The 18,103-nt window shown below is 40.7% G+C and overlaps 1 protein-coding gene and 1 pseudogene across 1 annotated transcript; both read left to right on the top strand.

Annotated features, from left to right (window-relative positions):
• Window positions 1–3,416: 3,416 nt before the first annotated feature.
• LOC129622589 (olfactory receptor 1J4-like) lies at window positions 3,417–4,355 on the top strand. Its single transcript, XM_055539189.1, has one exon. It carries the CDS (start codon window positions 3,417–3,419, stop codon window positions 4,353–4,355), a length of 939 nt encoding a protein of 312 aa, XP_055395164.1.
• Window positions 4,356–11,449: 7,094 nt separating this feature from the next.
• Window positions 11,450–12,466, top strand: LOC129623861 (olfactory receptor 1J4-like; annotated as a pseudogene).
• Window positions 12,467–18,103: the final 5,637 nt, after the last annotated feature.

The following is an 18,103-nucleotide window of genomic DNA, read 5'->3' as shown; positions in this document are numbered from 1 at the left end:
AAAATTATCTACGTCTCTTTCATTGACTATGCTAAAGCCTTTGTGTAGATCACAACAAACTGGAAAATTCTTCAAGAGATGGGAATACCAGACTGCCTTACCTGCCTCCTGAGAAACCTGTGTGCAGGTCAAGAAGCAATAGTTAGCATGGGACATGGAACAACGGACTGATTCCAATTGGGAAAGGAGTACATAAAGCTGTATATTGTCACCCTGCTTATTTAATTTATATACAGAATGCATCATGCGAAATGCCAGACTGGGTGAATCACTAGCTGGAATCAAGATTGCTGGGAGAAACATCAACAACCTCACATATAGAGATGACACCACTTTAATGGCAGAAAGTGAAGAGGAACTAAAGTGTCTTGTTGAGGGTGGAAGAGGAGAATGAAAAAGCTGGCTTAAAACTCAACATGGACAAATAAAGATCCTTGCATCCTGCCTCATTGCCTCATGGCAAATAGACGGGGGAAAATTGAAAACAGTGACAGACTTTATTTTCTTGGGTTCAAAATCACTTCATTCCTTGACTGAAGTCATGAAAATTAAAGACGCTTGACCTTGGAAGAACAGCTATAACAAATCTACATAGCATATTAAAAAGCAGAGACATTACTTTTCCAACAAAGGTAATCTAGTCAATGCTGTGGTTTTCCTGTAGTCATGTACGTCTGCTAGAGGTGGACTGTAAAAAAGATTGAGTGCCAAAAATAGATACTTTCCAAATGTGGTGCTGGAGAAGACTCTTGAGAGTCCCTTGGACAGCAATGTGTCTCATCAGTTAATCCTAAAGGAACTCAACCCTGAATATTCATTGGAAGGACTGATCCTGAAACCCCAATACTATGGCCACCTGATGCAAAGAGCCAACTCATTAGAAAAGACCCTGATACTGGGAAAGATTGAGGGCAGGAAAAGAATGGGATGACATAGGATAAGATGGCTGGATGGCATTACTAATTCAGTGAACGTGAGTCTGATCAAACTGTTCAGTTCAGTTCAGTCGCTCAGTCGTGTCTGACTCTGAGACCCCATGAACCACAGAATGCCAGGCTTCCCTGTCCATCACCAACTCCCAGAGTCCACCCAAACCCATGTCCATTGAGTCAGTGATGCCATCCAACCATCTCATCCTCTGTCGTCCCCTTCTCCTCATGCCCTCAATCTTTCCCAGCATCAGGGTCTTTTCAAATGAGTCAGCTCTTTGCATCAGGTGGCCAAAGGATTGAAGTTTCAGCTTCAACATCAGTCCTTCCAATGAACACCCAGGACTGATTTCCTTTAGGATGGGCTGGTTGGATTTCCTTGCAGTCCAGGGGACTCTCAAGAGTCTTCTCCAACACCACAGTTCAAAAGCATTAATTCTTCTGTGCTCAGCTGTCTTTACAGTCCAACTCTCACACCCATACATGACTACTGGAAAAACCATAGCCTTGACTAGACAGATCTTTGTTGACAAAGTAATGTCTCTGCTTTTTAATATGCTGTCTAGGTTGGTCATAACTTTCCTTCCAAGGAGTAAGCATCTTTGAATTTCATGGCTGCAATCACTGTCTATAGTGATTTTGGAGCCTGGAATAATGAAGTCAGCTGCTGTTTCCTCTGTTTCCCCATCTATTTGCCATGAAGTGATGGGACTGGATGCCATGATCTTAGTTTTCTGAATGTTGAACTTTAATTTATTGAAAGGCAACAAACTAAGAAGGCATCTCGGCTTGGGAGAAAACTCCATCATCACATCCCAGGCTTTGACTTAACTAGGGGAAACTTTAAACTAGTAGGAAGGGTCAGTAAGGAGTTCTTTCCTCATCTCCTTTGGGCTCACAGCTACTGGGCATCATCATGACATTCTTCCTAAGGACACTGTTTTCTCACCGTCGGCCCTTAGCACCACATGCGTCAGAATTCCCTGGCCACATAGTTCAAGAATGAATGTCACTGGAGCTGAAGCTGGGATCTGCATCTTTAATAAGCTCCCCAGGGGATTCTAGGGGGCATTAAAGTTAGGAACCACTGCTCTAAGGCATGTGTCCTGGAGGGAGAAACAAGAAAACTGAACGATTAATACATGTTTCATGCATGTCTCTAACCAAGAGCTTGGAGCCCTGTTCTCTTGCATCCTCTCCCTGGTGGACAGAGCACAGACTTGTCTTCATTACTGACATTGGTGAATTGAGGATCAAGCTATTTTTTCTCTGGTGCTGGTGAGTGATTCATGACCACAGAAGTGGATAAATCTGGTCTCCAGTTGTCCTACAGAATTCTGAGAATCCAGTTCTTACTCAAGGCAGCTAGATCATTTGAGCTTAAAGCCAGAGAACTGGGTCTCCTACACCAGTAGCAGGTGTGTGTGTGTCTGTATACTGGTGTTCAGCACTTCTCTGTGCTCTTGCTTATGATACATTTTATTACTAGTTCTTAAAGACAAGGGAGAAGGCATATCAGGGCATATCTCTTTGACACATCTTGGCAGCAACTGTTTTTATTTTGGGTTAGAGACCTCTTCAACAAGAGGATTTTGTTGAATCAGGAGGCTATTGGAGAATGATTAAATATGAGTACCAGTAAAAATACATACAAATGCTGGTAATATTTTTTAGTTTGTAGAGCAGTGATATTGCAAAATTGAACTCTAAGATACTCTGAGTTCTGTTGATGGGTAAGTGTCTTCTTTTTCTTCAACCTTTATACATAATTGAACTGGCTATTTATTTGCTTATTTATTTTTAAATAATTTTTTTATGTGGATCATTTTTAAAATTCTTTGGTGAATTTGTTACCATATTGTTTTGTTTCCTGTTTTGGTTTTTAGCCGTATGGCATGTGATATCTTTATACCTGGAACAGGGATTGAACCCACACCCCCTGACTTGGAAGCTGAAGTCTAAGCAGTGGATTGCCAGAAAATTCCTTGGTTGTGCATTTTTGTTCCACTTTCCTTCGAGAATTCGAAGGAAACATCCTCCTTATACTCTGTTGAAACATACACATTGTTGAAACGTCCTCCTTATACTTTACATATGAGAGGACTTTGAAGTCAGATTTCTGTAGGTCAATATGTCACAAGCTGAAGGTTCAGCCTTATGATTTTATGTACAGAAACAGAAGAGAAATTAGGGAGGTTTTAAACTAACTATTTCTCTGCTAAGACATTGTGATAATTTCTCTTTATTGAGATGATGGAAAAATGCCACTGAGCCAGTTTCTTTTCTGTATCAAACTGTCTTCTTGATTGGTAAATTCCCTCATTATACATGGTAATACCATTCATCTTAGGGCTTTTTGCAGGGACATGGCAATGCAGACAGACACTAACATATTAACCAAGAGAAAGGACTCATTTATATGTGCCTGCTGCAATCAAAACGTGCTTCTTTCACTGTCCTTTCATTCCTAGCAGACAGGAGAGGAGCATGACGAGGGAGAATCAGAGCAGCGTGTCAGAGTTCCTCCTCCTGGGACTCCCCATCCGGCCAGAGCAGCAGGGCATGTTCTTCGCCCTGTTCCTGGGCGTGTACCTGACCACAGTGCTGGGCAACCTGCTCATCCTCCTGCTCATCAGGCTGGACCCTCGCCTGCACACCCCCATGTACTTCTTCCTCAGCCACTTGGCCCTCACTGACGTCTCCTTTTCATCTGTCACTGTCCCTAAGATGCTGATAAACATGCAAACTCAGGATCAATCCATCCCCTATGCAGAGTGTATAATGCAGACGTATTTTTTCCTATTTTTTACTGGTCTGGATGATTTCCTGCTCACCTCGATGGCCTATGATCGGTACGTGGCCATCTGCCACCCTCTCCACCCTCCTGTCATGGGACAGGAGCTGTGCACCTTACTAGTAACTGTGTCCTGGATTCTCTCCTGTGCCAATGCCCTGTGTCACACCCTCCTCCTGACCCAGCTGTCCTTTTGTGCTGACCTCAGCATCCCCCATTTCTTCTGTGATCTTGGTGCCCTGCTGAAGCTCTCCTGCTCAGACACATCCCTCAATGAGCTGGCCATTTTCATAGCAGGAGTGGCCGACATCATCCTCCCACTAGTATGCATCCTGATCTCTTATGGATGCATCAGGGCCACCATTCTGAAGGTCCCCTCCACCAAGGGGATCTGCAAAGCATTGTCCACATGTGGCTCCCACCTCTCTGTGGTGTCTCTGTATTATGGAACAATTATTGGGCTGTATATTTTTCCCTCATCTAGCACCTCCAGGGACGAGAGCACCATTGCCTCTGTGATGTATACAGTGGTCACTCCACTGCTGAACCCCTTCATTTATAGCCTAAGGAACAGGGACATGAAGGGGGCCCTGGAGAGACTCTTGCACAGGGTGAAAGTCTTGTCTCAATGATGTTTGCTTGTCTTTGTAACAGACACGTGTGTTCATAGAACCTCAGATCCTATATCCCTAGATTTGATCCCAGCATTGAATAAATATTCAGTAAATGTTTGATAGTTGAATTGCATTCCTTTACAATTATTGTCTATTTCCTAACAGTTCATTAGCATAAACTGTGAATTTTGAGTTTATGTTCTTGATTTTTGATCTTGTCTATAAGGCTGAGAATATATAGCTGGTAGTACTTAGTCTCTCCCCTTATATCCTGGGAATTTATTTCTTTTTTAAAAATTTATTTAATTTGTTATTTTTTTTTTTGGAGGATAATTGCTCTGCAATACTTTTTTTTGCTATACCATAGCGTGAAACAGGTATAAGCACATATATTCTCTCCCTCTTGATCCTCTCTCCCTACCCTCCCCATGTTTTGCAGCCCTCTCTGTCATCACAGAGTACCACACTGACTTTCCCGTGCTATGTAGCAGTTTCTCATTAGCAATCTAATTACACATGGTTGTGTACATATGTCAGTGGTTCTATCAGTTTTTTCCACCCTCTCCTTCCCTGTGAGCATACTATGTGAAGGAGAGGGGAGTCTGGTATCCTGCAGTCCATGGCCTTGCAGAAAGTCAGACATGTGACTGAATAACAGCAACTCCTCCTTCAACTGTGTCCAGAAATTCATTCTCTATGTCTGCATCTCTATTCTTGCCTGTCTAATCAGTTCCTCATTACCAGTTTTCTAGATTCCATGTATAGACATTAACATACAATATTTAATTTTCTCTTTACTCTGTATGTCAGACCCAGACACTTGTAGACCCACCCACATCCCGGCATATGGCACAATTTTGTTACATTTTTGACTGTATAATATTCCATTGTATATATGTGCCACCTCTTCTGTATCTGTTCCTCTGTCAATGGACATTTACTACTGTGCATAAAATAAATACTAATGAGAATCTACTGTACAGCACAGGGAACTCTGCTCAAAGCTCTGTGGTGGCCTAAAGGGGAAGGGAATTAAAAAAACAGGGCTATAGATATATATACATATGGCAGATTCATTTTTCTGAGATCAGAAAATAACACAGCATTGTTATGCAACTGTAGCCCAATAAATTTTTATTAAAAAGTTTTTTTTTAATTTAATTTTATTTTTAAACTTTACATAATTGTATTAGTTTTGCCAAATATCAAAATGAATCCATTCTTTGGAACAGCAAATGCATTTTATTTTTTTGAAATCAAAATTATGCTCTTTTCCTTTTAGTGTTCATGACTTTTGTGTCCTATTTAAGAATATACTGCCTACCCTACATTTACCAAAATTTTGTCCAAAGTTTTCTTCAAAATAGTTTTATAGTTATATTTTTTACACATTTGACCCATTTTCAGTTATGTTTTGTATGCAGAGCAGCACAAGAGTCCATGTGCACTTAAGACATATTGATACTGAAGCATGCTGGAACCATTTCTTTAAACACTATGCTTGCCACATTAAATTGCCTTGGTGCATTGAAAACTATTAATTGACCTTTTGTGTATTGATCTATTTCAAAATATTCACTGTTTTATTCATCAGTATTCCTATTCTCATGCAATTATTTTTATTTTGCTTGCTATGGAGCATAAAAAATTTGAAATTAGGTAAACTAAGTATGACAGTTTCCTTTTCATGTTAAGATTTTCTTGTCTTCCCTTTTGCTTCCGTGTAATATTAAGAATCAGTTTCTGCAAACAGGCTACTGATATACTGCCTTTGATTGCACTGACCCTATATCAATTGGAGGAGAGACCTGGCTCCATAATGATATTGAGTTATCCAGTCTATGTGTAAAGTGTATCTGTATTCATTTGCATCCTCTTTAAATTTGCCATGAATGAGTTTGTGGTTTTTAACATACAAGTATTTTGGTAAATTCATCCATAAGCATATTTTGCTTTTTAAACTGTTTTAGTTAGTATATTAAAACTTCAATTGTCAGTGCTCACTGCTAGGATATAAAGTATCATTGATTTTTGTTCTTTATTCATCAACTTTGTAATCCTGCTACCTTGCAAATCTCACTTAGTACAAATAGATTTGGAGAAAGATTTTTTGCTTTCTTTTCCCTCTTTTTGGCCTTCTTTTAGATTAGTTTATACTATTCATTTTATCTCTCTTATCGACATACTACATATATGTCCTTTTTTGGGGTCAGATTTTTACCCCTGTTTTTTCATCTTGTCCCTTTGTGTGTGTGTGACTGCACTATGCAAGATGTAATATGTTTACCAACGTTATACAGAAACAGAAGACTAATTAGTATGTACCAGTAGCTGGAGTGACATGCAAGGCTGTGGTGATGTCCACAACTCTAGTCTGTTTGGGGTGTAAAGATGGGTCACAATATTTTGAAAGACTTGGATATTTGATACATGTATAAAATATTATGATGCAACTTTCCTCATTATTATTTATTTCATTCCATAAGCTCTGATTTAGATGATTCCTTAGGTGAATGAAAAGAGCCTGGCTTTATTGCCTCTCTTTCCATGGGCTTCCACCTAGACTTCCACTTTTCATGTATTTTCAGGGACATTTTCAAAGTTCAGTTGTTCTCTCTTCAAAGGAGCAAGCCACAGGCACGGGGGAACTAAGACAATGCAGCCTGTTAAAATGGATGCTTTGGAGATAATAAAGTAATCTTGATCAGACAACTGACACAGGAGAAGACTTCAGGGTGTACTATAATATTTTTAAAAGTTTTACCTTATTGAAGAATTAGAGAACCTTTGTTAAAAATCACTCAGTTAATTCAGCAAGAGAGAACTAAAAATTTGAAAATTTATAAGATTAATGTATTGATGTTATATATATCCTATGCACTGATAAGCATAGAAGTAGACTTGCAAATATTATTGCAATAAATATATTTTAGGAAAAGAAAGCTCTAAGATACCATGCAAAATAAATTGCATTTATGTAAATATGTCCTAAAAGATGATGCTTTTAAACTGCTGCATTCAGTATGCCAGCAAATTTGGAAAAATCGCCAGTGGCCCCAGGACTGAAAAATGGAAGTTTTCATTTCAATCCCAAAGAAAGGCAAGGCCAAAGAATGTTAAAACTATAGTACAGCTGCACTCATTTCACATGCTAGCAAGATTATACTCGGAGCCATTCAAACTAGGCTTCAGCAGTATGTGAACCAAGAACTTCCAGAAGTCCAAGCTAGATTTACAAAAGTCAGAGGAACCAGAGATCAACTCACCAACATCTGTTGGATAATAGAAACATCAAGAGAATTACAGAAAAACATCTTCTCTTTCACTGAGTATGCTAAAGACTTTGACTATGTAGATCACAACAAACTGTGGGAAATTCTTCAAGAGAAGGAAATACCAGAGCACCTTACCTGTCTCCTGAGAAACCTGTATGCAGGTCAAGAAGCAATAGTTAGCATGGGACATAGAAGAACTGATGGTTTCCAAATTGGGAAAGGAGTACATAAAGGCTGTATATTGTCACCCTGCTTATTTAATTTATATACAGAATGCATCATATAAAATGCCAGACTGGATGAATCACCAGCTGGAATCAAGATTGCTGGGAGAAATATCAACAACCTCACATATGCAGATGCCATCACTTTAATGGCAGAAAGCAAAGAGGAACTAAAGAGCCTCTTGATGAGGGTAGAAAAGGAGAATGAAAAAGCTGGCTTAAAATGCAACATTCACAAAACAATGATCATGGCATCCTGTCCCATTGCTCATGACAAATAGATGGGGGAAAAGTGGAAACAGTGCCAGATTTTATTTACTTAGGTTCAAAAATCACTTCATTTGGTGACTGTAGTCATGAAAATTAAAGACACTTGACCTTGGAAGAACAGCTATGACAAATCTACATAGAACATTAAAAAACAGAGACATCACTATTCTAAAAAATGTAATTTAGTCAAAGCATTGGTTTTCCAGTGGTAATGGATGGATGTGAGCATTGGGCCATAAAGAAGACTGAGTTCCGAATATTGATACTTTCAAAATGTGGGGCTGGAGAAGACTCCTGGGAGGCCCTTGGACTGCAAGGAGATTGCACCTGTCAATCCTAAAGGAAATCAACCCTGAATATTCATTGGAAGGACTGATGCTGAAGCTGAACTCCAATACTTTGACCACCTGATATGAAGAGTCAACTCACTGGAACAGACCCTGATGCTGGGAAAGATTGAGGGCAGGAAAAGAAGGGGATGACAGAGGATGAGATGGTTGGATGGCATTACTGACTCAATGAACATGAGTATTAGCAAACTCTGGAAGATAGCAAAAAACAGGGAAGCCTGGCATGGTGAAGTTCATGGGGTTGCAAGAGGTGGACAGAGCTTAGCAACTGAAAACAACAAATGGAGTTGAACAACAACTCCAATATTCTTGCCTGGAGAATTCCACTGACAGAGGAGCCTGGTGGGCTACTGTCCATGGGGTTGCCAAGAGTCAGACATGACTGAGCAACTAACACTTTGATAGAACAACAACAAATGTAAATATAAAGTTTTATGAATAAAAACCATTTTAGAAGTTTAAAAAATGAATAAAAAGGCAAGGGAAATACTTTGACTTTCTCATATTGTATTTGGATCTCTACCATGAAGGAGATTTACTTAGAAGGCAACAAACTAAGAAGGTATCGTGGCTTGGGAGAAAACTCCATCCTCACATCCCAAGCTTTGACTTAACTAGCGGAAACTTTAAGCTTGTAAGAAGGGTCAATAAGGGGATCTTTCCACATCTCCTTTGGGCTCACACCCACAGGGCATCATCATGACGTTCTTCCTAAGGACACTGCTTTCTCAGTGTCGGTCCTTAGGACAATGTGTGTCAGAATTCCCTGGCCATAGAGTTCAAGAATGAGTGTAACTGGAGATGGCACTGGGATCTGCATCTTTAATAAGCTCCTCAGCACATTCTAGGGAACATCAAAGTTTAGGAACCACTGCCCTAGGGCATGTGTCCTGGAGGGAGAAACAAGAAAACTGAGCAATAAATACATGTTTAATGCATGTCTCTAACGTAGAGCTTTGAGCCCTGTCCAGTTGGGTCCCCTCCCTGGTGGACAGAGCAGTCTTTATATCTCCATTTCTGATGTTGGTGAATTGAGGGTCTAGCTCTTTTTTCTCTGATGCTGGTGAGTAGTTCAGGACCACAGAAGTGGATAAATCTGGTCTCCAGGTGTCCTACAAAGAGTCTGCGAAACCAGTTCTTACCCAAGGTAGCTCAATTACTTGAGCATAAAGTTCAGAGAAGAACTGGGTCTCCTACACCAATAGCAGGTGTGTATTTGTGTGTGTGTGTGTGTGTGTGTGTATGTGTGTGTATACAGGTGCTCAGCACTTCTCTGTGCTTTTGCTTATGATACCTTTATCACTAGTTCTTAAAGATGAAGGGAGAAAGCATATCAGGGCATATCTCTTTGACACCTCTTGGCAGCAACTGTTTTTATTTTGGATTAGGGAACTCTTCAACAAGAGGATTTTGTTGAATCAGGAGGATATTGGAGGATGATAAATTTGAGTATTAGTATCAAAGTGAAAGAGAAGAGTGAAAAAGTTGGCTTAAAACTTAAAATTCAGAGAACTAAGATCATGGCATCTGGTCCCATCACTTCATGGCAAATAGATGGGGAAACAGTGGCCGACTTTATTTTTTTGGGGGGGGGGGGCTCCAAAATCACTGCAGATGGTGATTTCAGCCATGAAATTATAGGACGCTTATTCCTTGGAAGGAAAGTTATGACCAACTTAGACAGCATATTAAAAAGCAAAGACATTACTTTGTCAACAAAGGTCTGTCTAGTCAAGGCTATGGTTTTTCCAGTAGTCGTGTATGGGTGTGAGAGTTGGACTGTAAAGAAAGCTGAGCCCAGAAGAATTGATGCTTTTGAACTGTGGTGTTGGAGAAGACTCTTGAGAGTCCGTTGGCCTGCAAGGCGATCCAGCCAGTCCATCCTAAAGGAGATCAGTCCTGGGTGTTCACAAGAAGGACTCATGTTGAAGCTGAAACGCCAATACTTTGGCCACCTGATGCGAAGAGTTGACTCATTTGAAAAGACCCTAATGCTGGGAAAGATAGAGGGCAGGAAGAGAAGGGGACGACAGAGGATAGATGGTTGGATGGCATCACCGACTCAATGGACATGAGTTTGGGCGGACTCCAGGAGTTCGTGATAGTCAGGGAGGCCTGGCGTGTTGCAGTTCATGGGGTTGCAAAGAGTCAGACACTACTGAGCAACTGAACTGAACTGAAGTGAAACTGCTATAAAGTACTGTAACTGCCAGTAATATTTTTACTTCATAGAGCAGTGATATTGCAAGATTGAGCTCTAAGATACTCTGAGCTCAGTTGACAGTTAAGCTTCTTTCTTCAACCTTTATACATAATGGAACTGACTATATTTACTTATTTATTAAAAAAAATTTTTTTTCCTGTGGATCATCTTTTAAATTCTTTGCTGAATTTGTTACCACATCGTTTTGTTTCATGTTTTGGTTTTTAGTCATAAGGCACGTGATATCTTTATACATGGACCGGGGATTGAACCCACACGCCCTGACTTGCAAGGTGAAGTCTTAAGCGCTGGACTGCCAGGAAATTCCTTGGCTGTGTATTTTTGACCCTCTTTCCTTTGAGAATTCATTGATGAAACATCCTCCTTATACTTGACATATGAAAGGACTTTGAAGTCAGATTTCAATTCGTCAATATGTCACAGCCTGAAGGTCTAAACCCTATGATTATATGTACAGAAATAGAAGAGAAATTAGGGAGGTCTTTAACTTACTATTTCTCTTCTAAGACAGTGTGACACTTTCTGTTTACTGGGGTGATGGAAAAATGCCACTGGGCCAGTATCTCCTTTGTATCAAACTCTTGTTGGTTGGTAAATTCCTTCATTATACATGGTAATACCATTCATCTTAGGGGTTTCTGCAGGGACATGGCAATGCAGACAGACAGTAACATATTAACCAAGAGAAAGGACTCATTTATATGTGCCTGCTGCAATCAAAACGTGCTTCTTTCACTGTCCTTTCATTCCCAGCAGACAGGAGAGGAGCATGAAGAGGGAGAATCAGAGCAGCATGTCCGAGTTCCTCCTTCTGGGGCTCCCCCTCCGGCCAGAGCATCAGGGCGTGTTCTTCGCCCTGTTCCTGGGCATGTGCTGACCACAGTGCTGGGCAACCTGCTCATCCTTCTGCTCATCAGGCTGGACCCTTGCCTCCACACCCCCATGTACTTCTTCCTCAGCCACTTGGCTCTCACTGACATCTCCTTCTCATCTGTCACCCTAAGATGCTCATGAACCTGCAGACTCAGGATCAATCCATCCCCTATGCTGGATGTGTAACACAGATGTATTTTTTCCTATTTTTTACTGGTCTGGATGATTTCCTGCTCACCTTGATGGCCTGTGATCGGTACGTGGCCATCTGCCACCCTCTCCACTACAGCACTGTCATGGGACAGGGGCTGTGCACCTTACTAGTAACTGTGTCCTGGATTCTCTCCTGTGCCAATGCCCTGTGTCACACCCTCCTCCTGACTGGCTCTCCCTTTGTGCTGACCACAGCATCCCCCATTTCTTCTGTGACCTTGGTGCCCTGCTGAAGCTCTCCTGCTCAGACACATCCCTCAATGAGCTGGCCATTTTCACAGTAGGAGTGGCCGTCATTGTCCTCCCACTAGTATGCATCCTGATCTCTTATGGATGCATCGGGGCCACCATCCTGAAGGTCCCCTCCACAAAGGGGATCTGCAAAGCATTGTCCACATGTGGCTCTCACTTCTCTGTGGTGTCTCCGTATTATGGAACAATTTTGGGGCTGTATATTTTCCCCTCATCTAGCACCTCCAGGGACAAGATCACCATTGCCTCTGTGATGTACACAGTGCTCACTCCACTGCTGAACCCCTTCATTCATAGCCTAAGGAACAGGGACATGAAGGGGGCCTTGGAGAGACTCTTGCACAGGGCGAAAGTCTTGTCTCGGTGTTTGCTCATCTTTATAACAGCCACATGTGTTCACACAAACCCCAGAGCCTACATCGCTACATTTGAGCCTGGCAAGAAATGAATACTCAGTGAATGACCACTTGATTGCATTCTTTTACAGTTATTGTTCCCTTACAATTTATTAGTATAAATTATGGATTCTGAGTAGATATTCTTGATTTTTGATCTTGTGTATTAGATTGAGAAAATACACAGCTGGTAATACTTATGTCTCTAGTCTTATTTCTCAGGAATTTATTAGTTCTTTCAAAAACATATCTGTTGAGCTAAAATTTTCATATACACATTGTAAATATTTAATGTTTATATTTGATATTTTGATGTATATACATTGTGAAATAACCACTACAATCAAGTTCACATATTCATCATCATTCATTAAGTTATCAGTTTAATCCATTTGTGTGTGTGTTTGTTGAGAAGATGTAATTTATTATCCACTCTACTAGTAAATGTCAAGCATACAGTATGTGTGTGTTAGTTAAACAGTCATGTCCAACTCTTTGTGACCCCATGGGCTGTAGCCCATCAGGTTCCTCTGTCCATGAAATTCTCAGGCAACAATACTGGAGTGGGTTGTCATTCCCTTCTCCAGGGGATCTCCCCAACCCAAGGGTCAAACCCAGGTCTCCTGCATTGAATGCAGATTCTTTACCATCTGAGCCACCAGAAAAGCCATACAATATAGTATGTTTAACTATAGTCCTCATGCCACACTTTGGACCTCCCAAGAACTTATATATCTGCATAACTGGAACTTTGTACTTTATGCCAAGTGAAATAAGTCAAATTCAAAAGGAGACCAATATTTCATGATCTCACTTGTATATGGAATCTAAAATAGTCAAATTCACAGAAGCAGAGACCAGAATGGTGGTTCCTAGAGGATGGAAAGAAATGGGGTTCTTATAGCCTGCTGGAAGACACTAACAAGGCTCCCACAGCGTAGAAAGCTTGGGATTTGTAATGTATTTCCTTTCATTTCCTCACTTTCCCTTCAGTGTTCTTTTCAGTTTTTCTTGGTGGTGGTAATAATGGTGGATCAGGAGAAGAAACTGTATAGTAGCCTTTATTGCTCCAGGAAACAATCTACAGATAAGAGTTCAGGCCCTCCACTTTAGGACTCAAAGCTTGTTCTTGATTTAGAAACACTGAAACCAAGTCTATGGATTTTTCTGACTGCATGTGTGAGTTTCAGGAAGACACCTGCTCAGTCCAGACTGGGACTGGAGTCTTCTGTTGCCCACACTGAATTTGGAGCATGTCACATTCAATGTCAAAATATGTCTCCCAGAAACTCATTTGTACTCAGTTTAGTGAACCTACGTTTGTGGTATAAGCCAAGTAATCTATTTTCTTTGACATCCAGTGAAGGATCACATAGTTTTCTTTGTTCAGGCTGCAGTCATTTGAGGACAACCATGATCAAATCTGCTTCTGAGGCTCAGCACCACATAGCTGTAAGAGAAGAGCATTTGGGAAAGACAGAGCTCATGTAAGTTGTATCTGCCATAGGGTACGGCCTCAGACAACTCACTTAACTCCTCTAAATATAAATTTCTCTTGTGTAAATTAAAATATTATAAAACATTTAATGTATTTTTGATTAAAAAATTAAATACTAAATTTGGTCAGCATTACAATTGACCAAAAATAATCAATATTAGCTTTCCCTACTGATTCATCAGAGGTGAATTTTGGAGGAAAATTTGCATAAATATTCCTGAATTATGCCAACTTGGAATCATGGAATAGAGATTATATTCCCAATACAAAGGTAATCTGCACTCCTAAGGACACAGTTACACATCTCGGCTGATGAGGCTAGAACCAAATGACTAAGAAGCAATGGATAAGTTGGTGGCTGAGTAGATGAGGAAAGAGATCAGAAGAGTATCTTACTCTCTACTTGTTTAACGTTCACTCAGAGAATGATCCTTGACCTGGAGCTGATGTGCTCATGTTCAGTCATGTCTGACTCTTTGTGAGTAGCCTATGGACTGTAGCCCACCAGGCTCCTCTGTCCATGGGACTTTTCAGGCAAGAATACTGGAGTGGGTTGCCATTTCCTTCTCCAGGAATTGGACCTGCATCTCCTGTGTCTCCTGAATTTCAGGCAGATTCTTTCCCAGCTGAGGCATTAGGGAAGCCCCTGGAGCTGATGAAGCTGTTATTCAACATCCCAGTTGACTTTGTGGAAAGACAAAATTGTCCCCTACCCCAACCCTGAACAATTAAGCTGCAGACATGGAGTTACTGTGTCTGCAGGTTTAGTATCCTCCAGTTCCAGAACCCAAACCTGAACAGAGCTGAAGCCTTTTGTGCTGTCCTAGAGAAAATATGCTGTGGACACACAGCATATTTGGCCTGGACACACCCATGAGTGCCTGGCTTAGCATCCCTGTTGGCACTAGAGTTCTGTTTTGGATCCCTGATCATCTACCTGGTTGTCTCTGGCTCATTCCCTAGAGGTCATTGCTGTTCTTCACATTTTTGGTCATGGGTGGGTGACAGTGCTCTTAGTGGATTTTTCTCAAAAAATGTCAAAGGCACTTGCTTGTTGGGAAGAGTTTTATCACCACCTGCTATGCTAGATTGGCCTTCCTTGGTTGTGAACAGTCCAAAGCAATCTGGTATGCACCATATTGATTTGGTTATGTATATAAAACTTCTGAAAATCTCTTTGAAAGTATGAACTTTGTTTGAAGCATTTTCCCTCAGCCATGCCAGGGCTGTCTACACTGTAATAGTCTTAAGTGGGAGAGAGAATAAGTTTCTGACTATCTGCTTTTTTATAAAAGGGCTCCAAGCAAGAGGAAGGCAAGTACCTTGAATAGTGAAGGGGTGACCAGAAACTCTTCATCACCCACCCATGAACAGATCCCAATCAAAAGCACTTCTTTCTCAGATGACACTACCAAAATGCAGAGTTAGAAGTGACTTGTAATCCAGTGTGAATTGTTTTAATGTCAATATCACATTAACTTTATTTGAATTGGGGACCTAAAATGATTGAAGGTTGAATTTAGAGATTGGGGTCTGGATGATAGGATGTACCAGGAGATAAATAAGTTTGGAAATTTAAATACAGTGATAACTATTCTGGTTGTGGGGAACCCAGTCTCATCTAGTCTGTTTGGGACCTGTAGGATAAATGTAAATCCAGCCACCCAACAGGGTTCCTATGTGCACTGCACTGTTACTGGATTAAGATTACCTGAGGGTCAGAATGAGTAGAGAAGGTGAACTGATGGGGGCCAGTGTGAGCAACAGGTTCAGAGTATCAAAAGGGTCTTGGATGGCAAGGTTGGTTGGATGCTGTGTTCAGTAATCTCACATCCCAGCCCCTGTCATGTCCATGTGATATGTCAACATGAGCTTTAGAACCCTGCCAGAGATGCCTTTCCTAAAAGAGCCAATCAAGAGGGGCGAAGATATTTTCTTGCCAATTCGAAGGACAGAAAGAACACTAGAGGTTAATAGTTCAGTGAGACTAGACTATCAGTTCCCCATAGTCTGCAAAATAATAGATGTCAAGAAAATGAAATGAGAGTCAACGATAAGAAGATGGGACAGAAGGACTCTGCGGCTTCAATAGCTCCAGATCTGATTATTTGAGAAGGTCCTCTTCATATCCATCCTCTGTGTCTGCATTTCTGTTCCTGACCTGAAAATACCATTTTTCTAGATTCCACAAATATGCATTAATATATGAATTTGTTTTTCTCTTTCTGACTTACTTCATTCCATATGACATGACAGACTGTGTCCATCTGCATCTCTACAAATGAACCAATTTTGTTCCATTTTATGGCTGAGTCGTATTCCATTGTATATACGTACTACATCTTCTTTACCCATAAACCTGTCATTGAACATTAAGGTTGTTTCTGTATCCTGGCTATTGTAAATTGTGCTGCAATGAATGAATTCAGAGATTAGGATTGACATATATACACTGCTGCCAAGTCGCTTCGGTCGTGTCCGACTCTGTGCGGCCCCATGGACTGCAGCCTACCAGGCTTCTCCGTCCATGGGATTCTCCAGGCAAGAACACTGGAGTGGGTTGTCTTTTCCTTCTCCAATGCATGAAAGTGGAAAGTGAAAGTAAAGTCGCTCAGTCATGTCTGACTCTTAGCGACCCCATGGACTGCAGCCTACCAGGTTCCTCCATCCATGGGATTTTCCGGGCAAGAGTACTGGAGTGGGGTGCCATTGCCTTCTCCCATATATATACACTACCATGTGTAAAATAGGTAGCTAGTGAGAACAGGCTGTGTAGCACAGGGAGCTCAGCTTGGTGCTCTGTGATGAACTAGAGGGGTGGGAGGAAGGTCCAAGAGGGAAGGAATATATGTATACATATAGCTGATACACTTCATTATATAGCAGAAAGTAACACAACATTGTAGAGCAATCATGCTTCATTACTAAAAAGGGAAAAAAAGAAAGCCCCTCTCACCGAGTCAAGGACCCTAGAGAGACTATCCAGAAAGGAGATCTCAAGGGAACAGAAGCCCCACCTCCAATCAGCAAACAAATGGAATCGTCAAGTACTAAGATGAGGCATGCTGCTTGAAATGATTCACATTTGTGCCTTCCACTGCTGAAGGCTGGGAGAGTTTAATTCCATGAAGGATGCTCAGTAATGAAAATTAATTTACACATATAGGTATTGTGAGACATTTTAAGACAGGCTGAGTATGAGAAACAAACTGCTTTGCGGAGGGGTTTTAGGTAGCCAGTAGACTCCTGGTCACACCAGGGGGGATGTGAGGAGTCAAAATTTTATGGTCTTTATTTTTAACAATAATATTTTTAATGTGTTTAAGATTCTTAAAGGCAGAAGAAAACTTAGGTGCCCATAAAAAGGTTGGTTTTTTCCCTATCTCTGCAATTGTTTAAGCTTTGGTGCCCCTTTTAGATCTGACAACAAACCTGAAAGTAAATAAGGAAAAGTTTGCAGTGTTCACTCCTTCAGGTCACACAAAAGATGCTTGGCATTGAACATTTTGGCCCTTAAGTAGGGTGAAGAGGCAGCCCATGGAACTCAATCATCTTTCCTGGTTGAAATTTTGGCAAACCATGGAATATAAAGTAACCATCATGGAAACCTAAACATTGAAATATCAGTCTTCTGTCAGGGAAGTCTTTACCTATTTTGCATCTCCTAGAATGGACTTCTACTCTTTATTTCTTTTGTCCAAACCTCCACTTAGTGCTATAAACATAGAGATGACCACCAATTTTATGATTGACAAATTAACAACCTGGAATGAAAATGTCATGAAAGCAAGGTCAATGTCTTGTTCAGGGTTCTATTCCCAGAACTTATTAAACCTCCCCCCACATAGTAGGTGTCTGGTGTATATTTGTTTAATGAATGGATCTCAAAGAAAAGATTTTTATACCTTTTCAGTGAAAGAGGGATGAAGATTGAGAAAGATGCTAATAATAATAGCCATCATTTATTAAAAACATCCTACTATGAGCCAGTATACTACACACATTTTGTAGTTTATCTTAGTTAATCCTCCAAGTCACATTATTAAATAGAGATTACATTTCCATTTTATTGATGAGAAGTCTAAGGTTCAGCAAGGTTAGGTAACTTTTATGACTATTGCGTGGCAGATCAAAACTGAAGCCAAGTTTGACTCCGAGTCTACGTCTTTTCACTGAAAGTTACTATCACTAG

The sequence above is a fragment of the Bubalus kerabau genome, chromosome 11, assembly GCF_029407905.1.
Source record: "Bubalus kerabau isolate K-KA32 ecotype Philippines breed swamp buffalo chromosome 11, PCC_UOA_SB_1v2, whole genome shotgun sequence".
In the NCBI taxonomy this organism is placed as follows: Eukaryota; Metazoa; Chordata; class Mammalia; order Artiodactyla; family Bovidae; genus Bubalus; species Bubalus kerabau.
Note: the sequence above shows the minus strand (reverse complement) of the source record. Positions and strands in the feature narration are given on the sequence as shown.

What these genes read in the sequence shown, in the direction of transcription:
- LOC129622589 (XM_055539189.1), top strand. Translation starts at nt 3,417, where the DNA reads ATGACGAGGGAGAATCAGAGCAGCGTGTCAGAGTTCCTCCTCCTGGGA.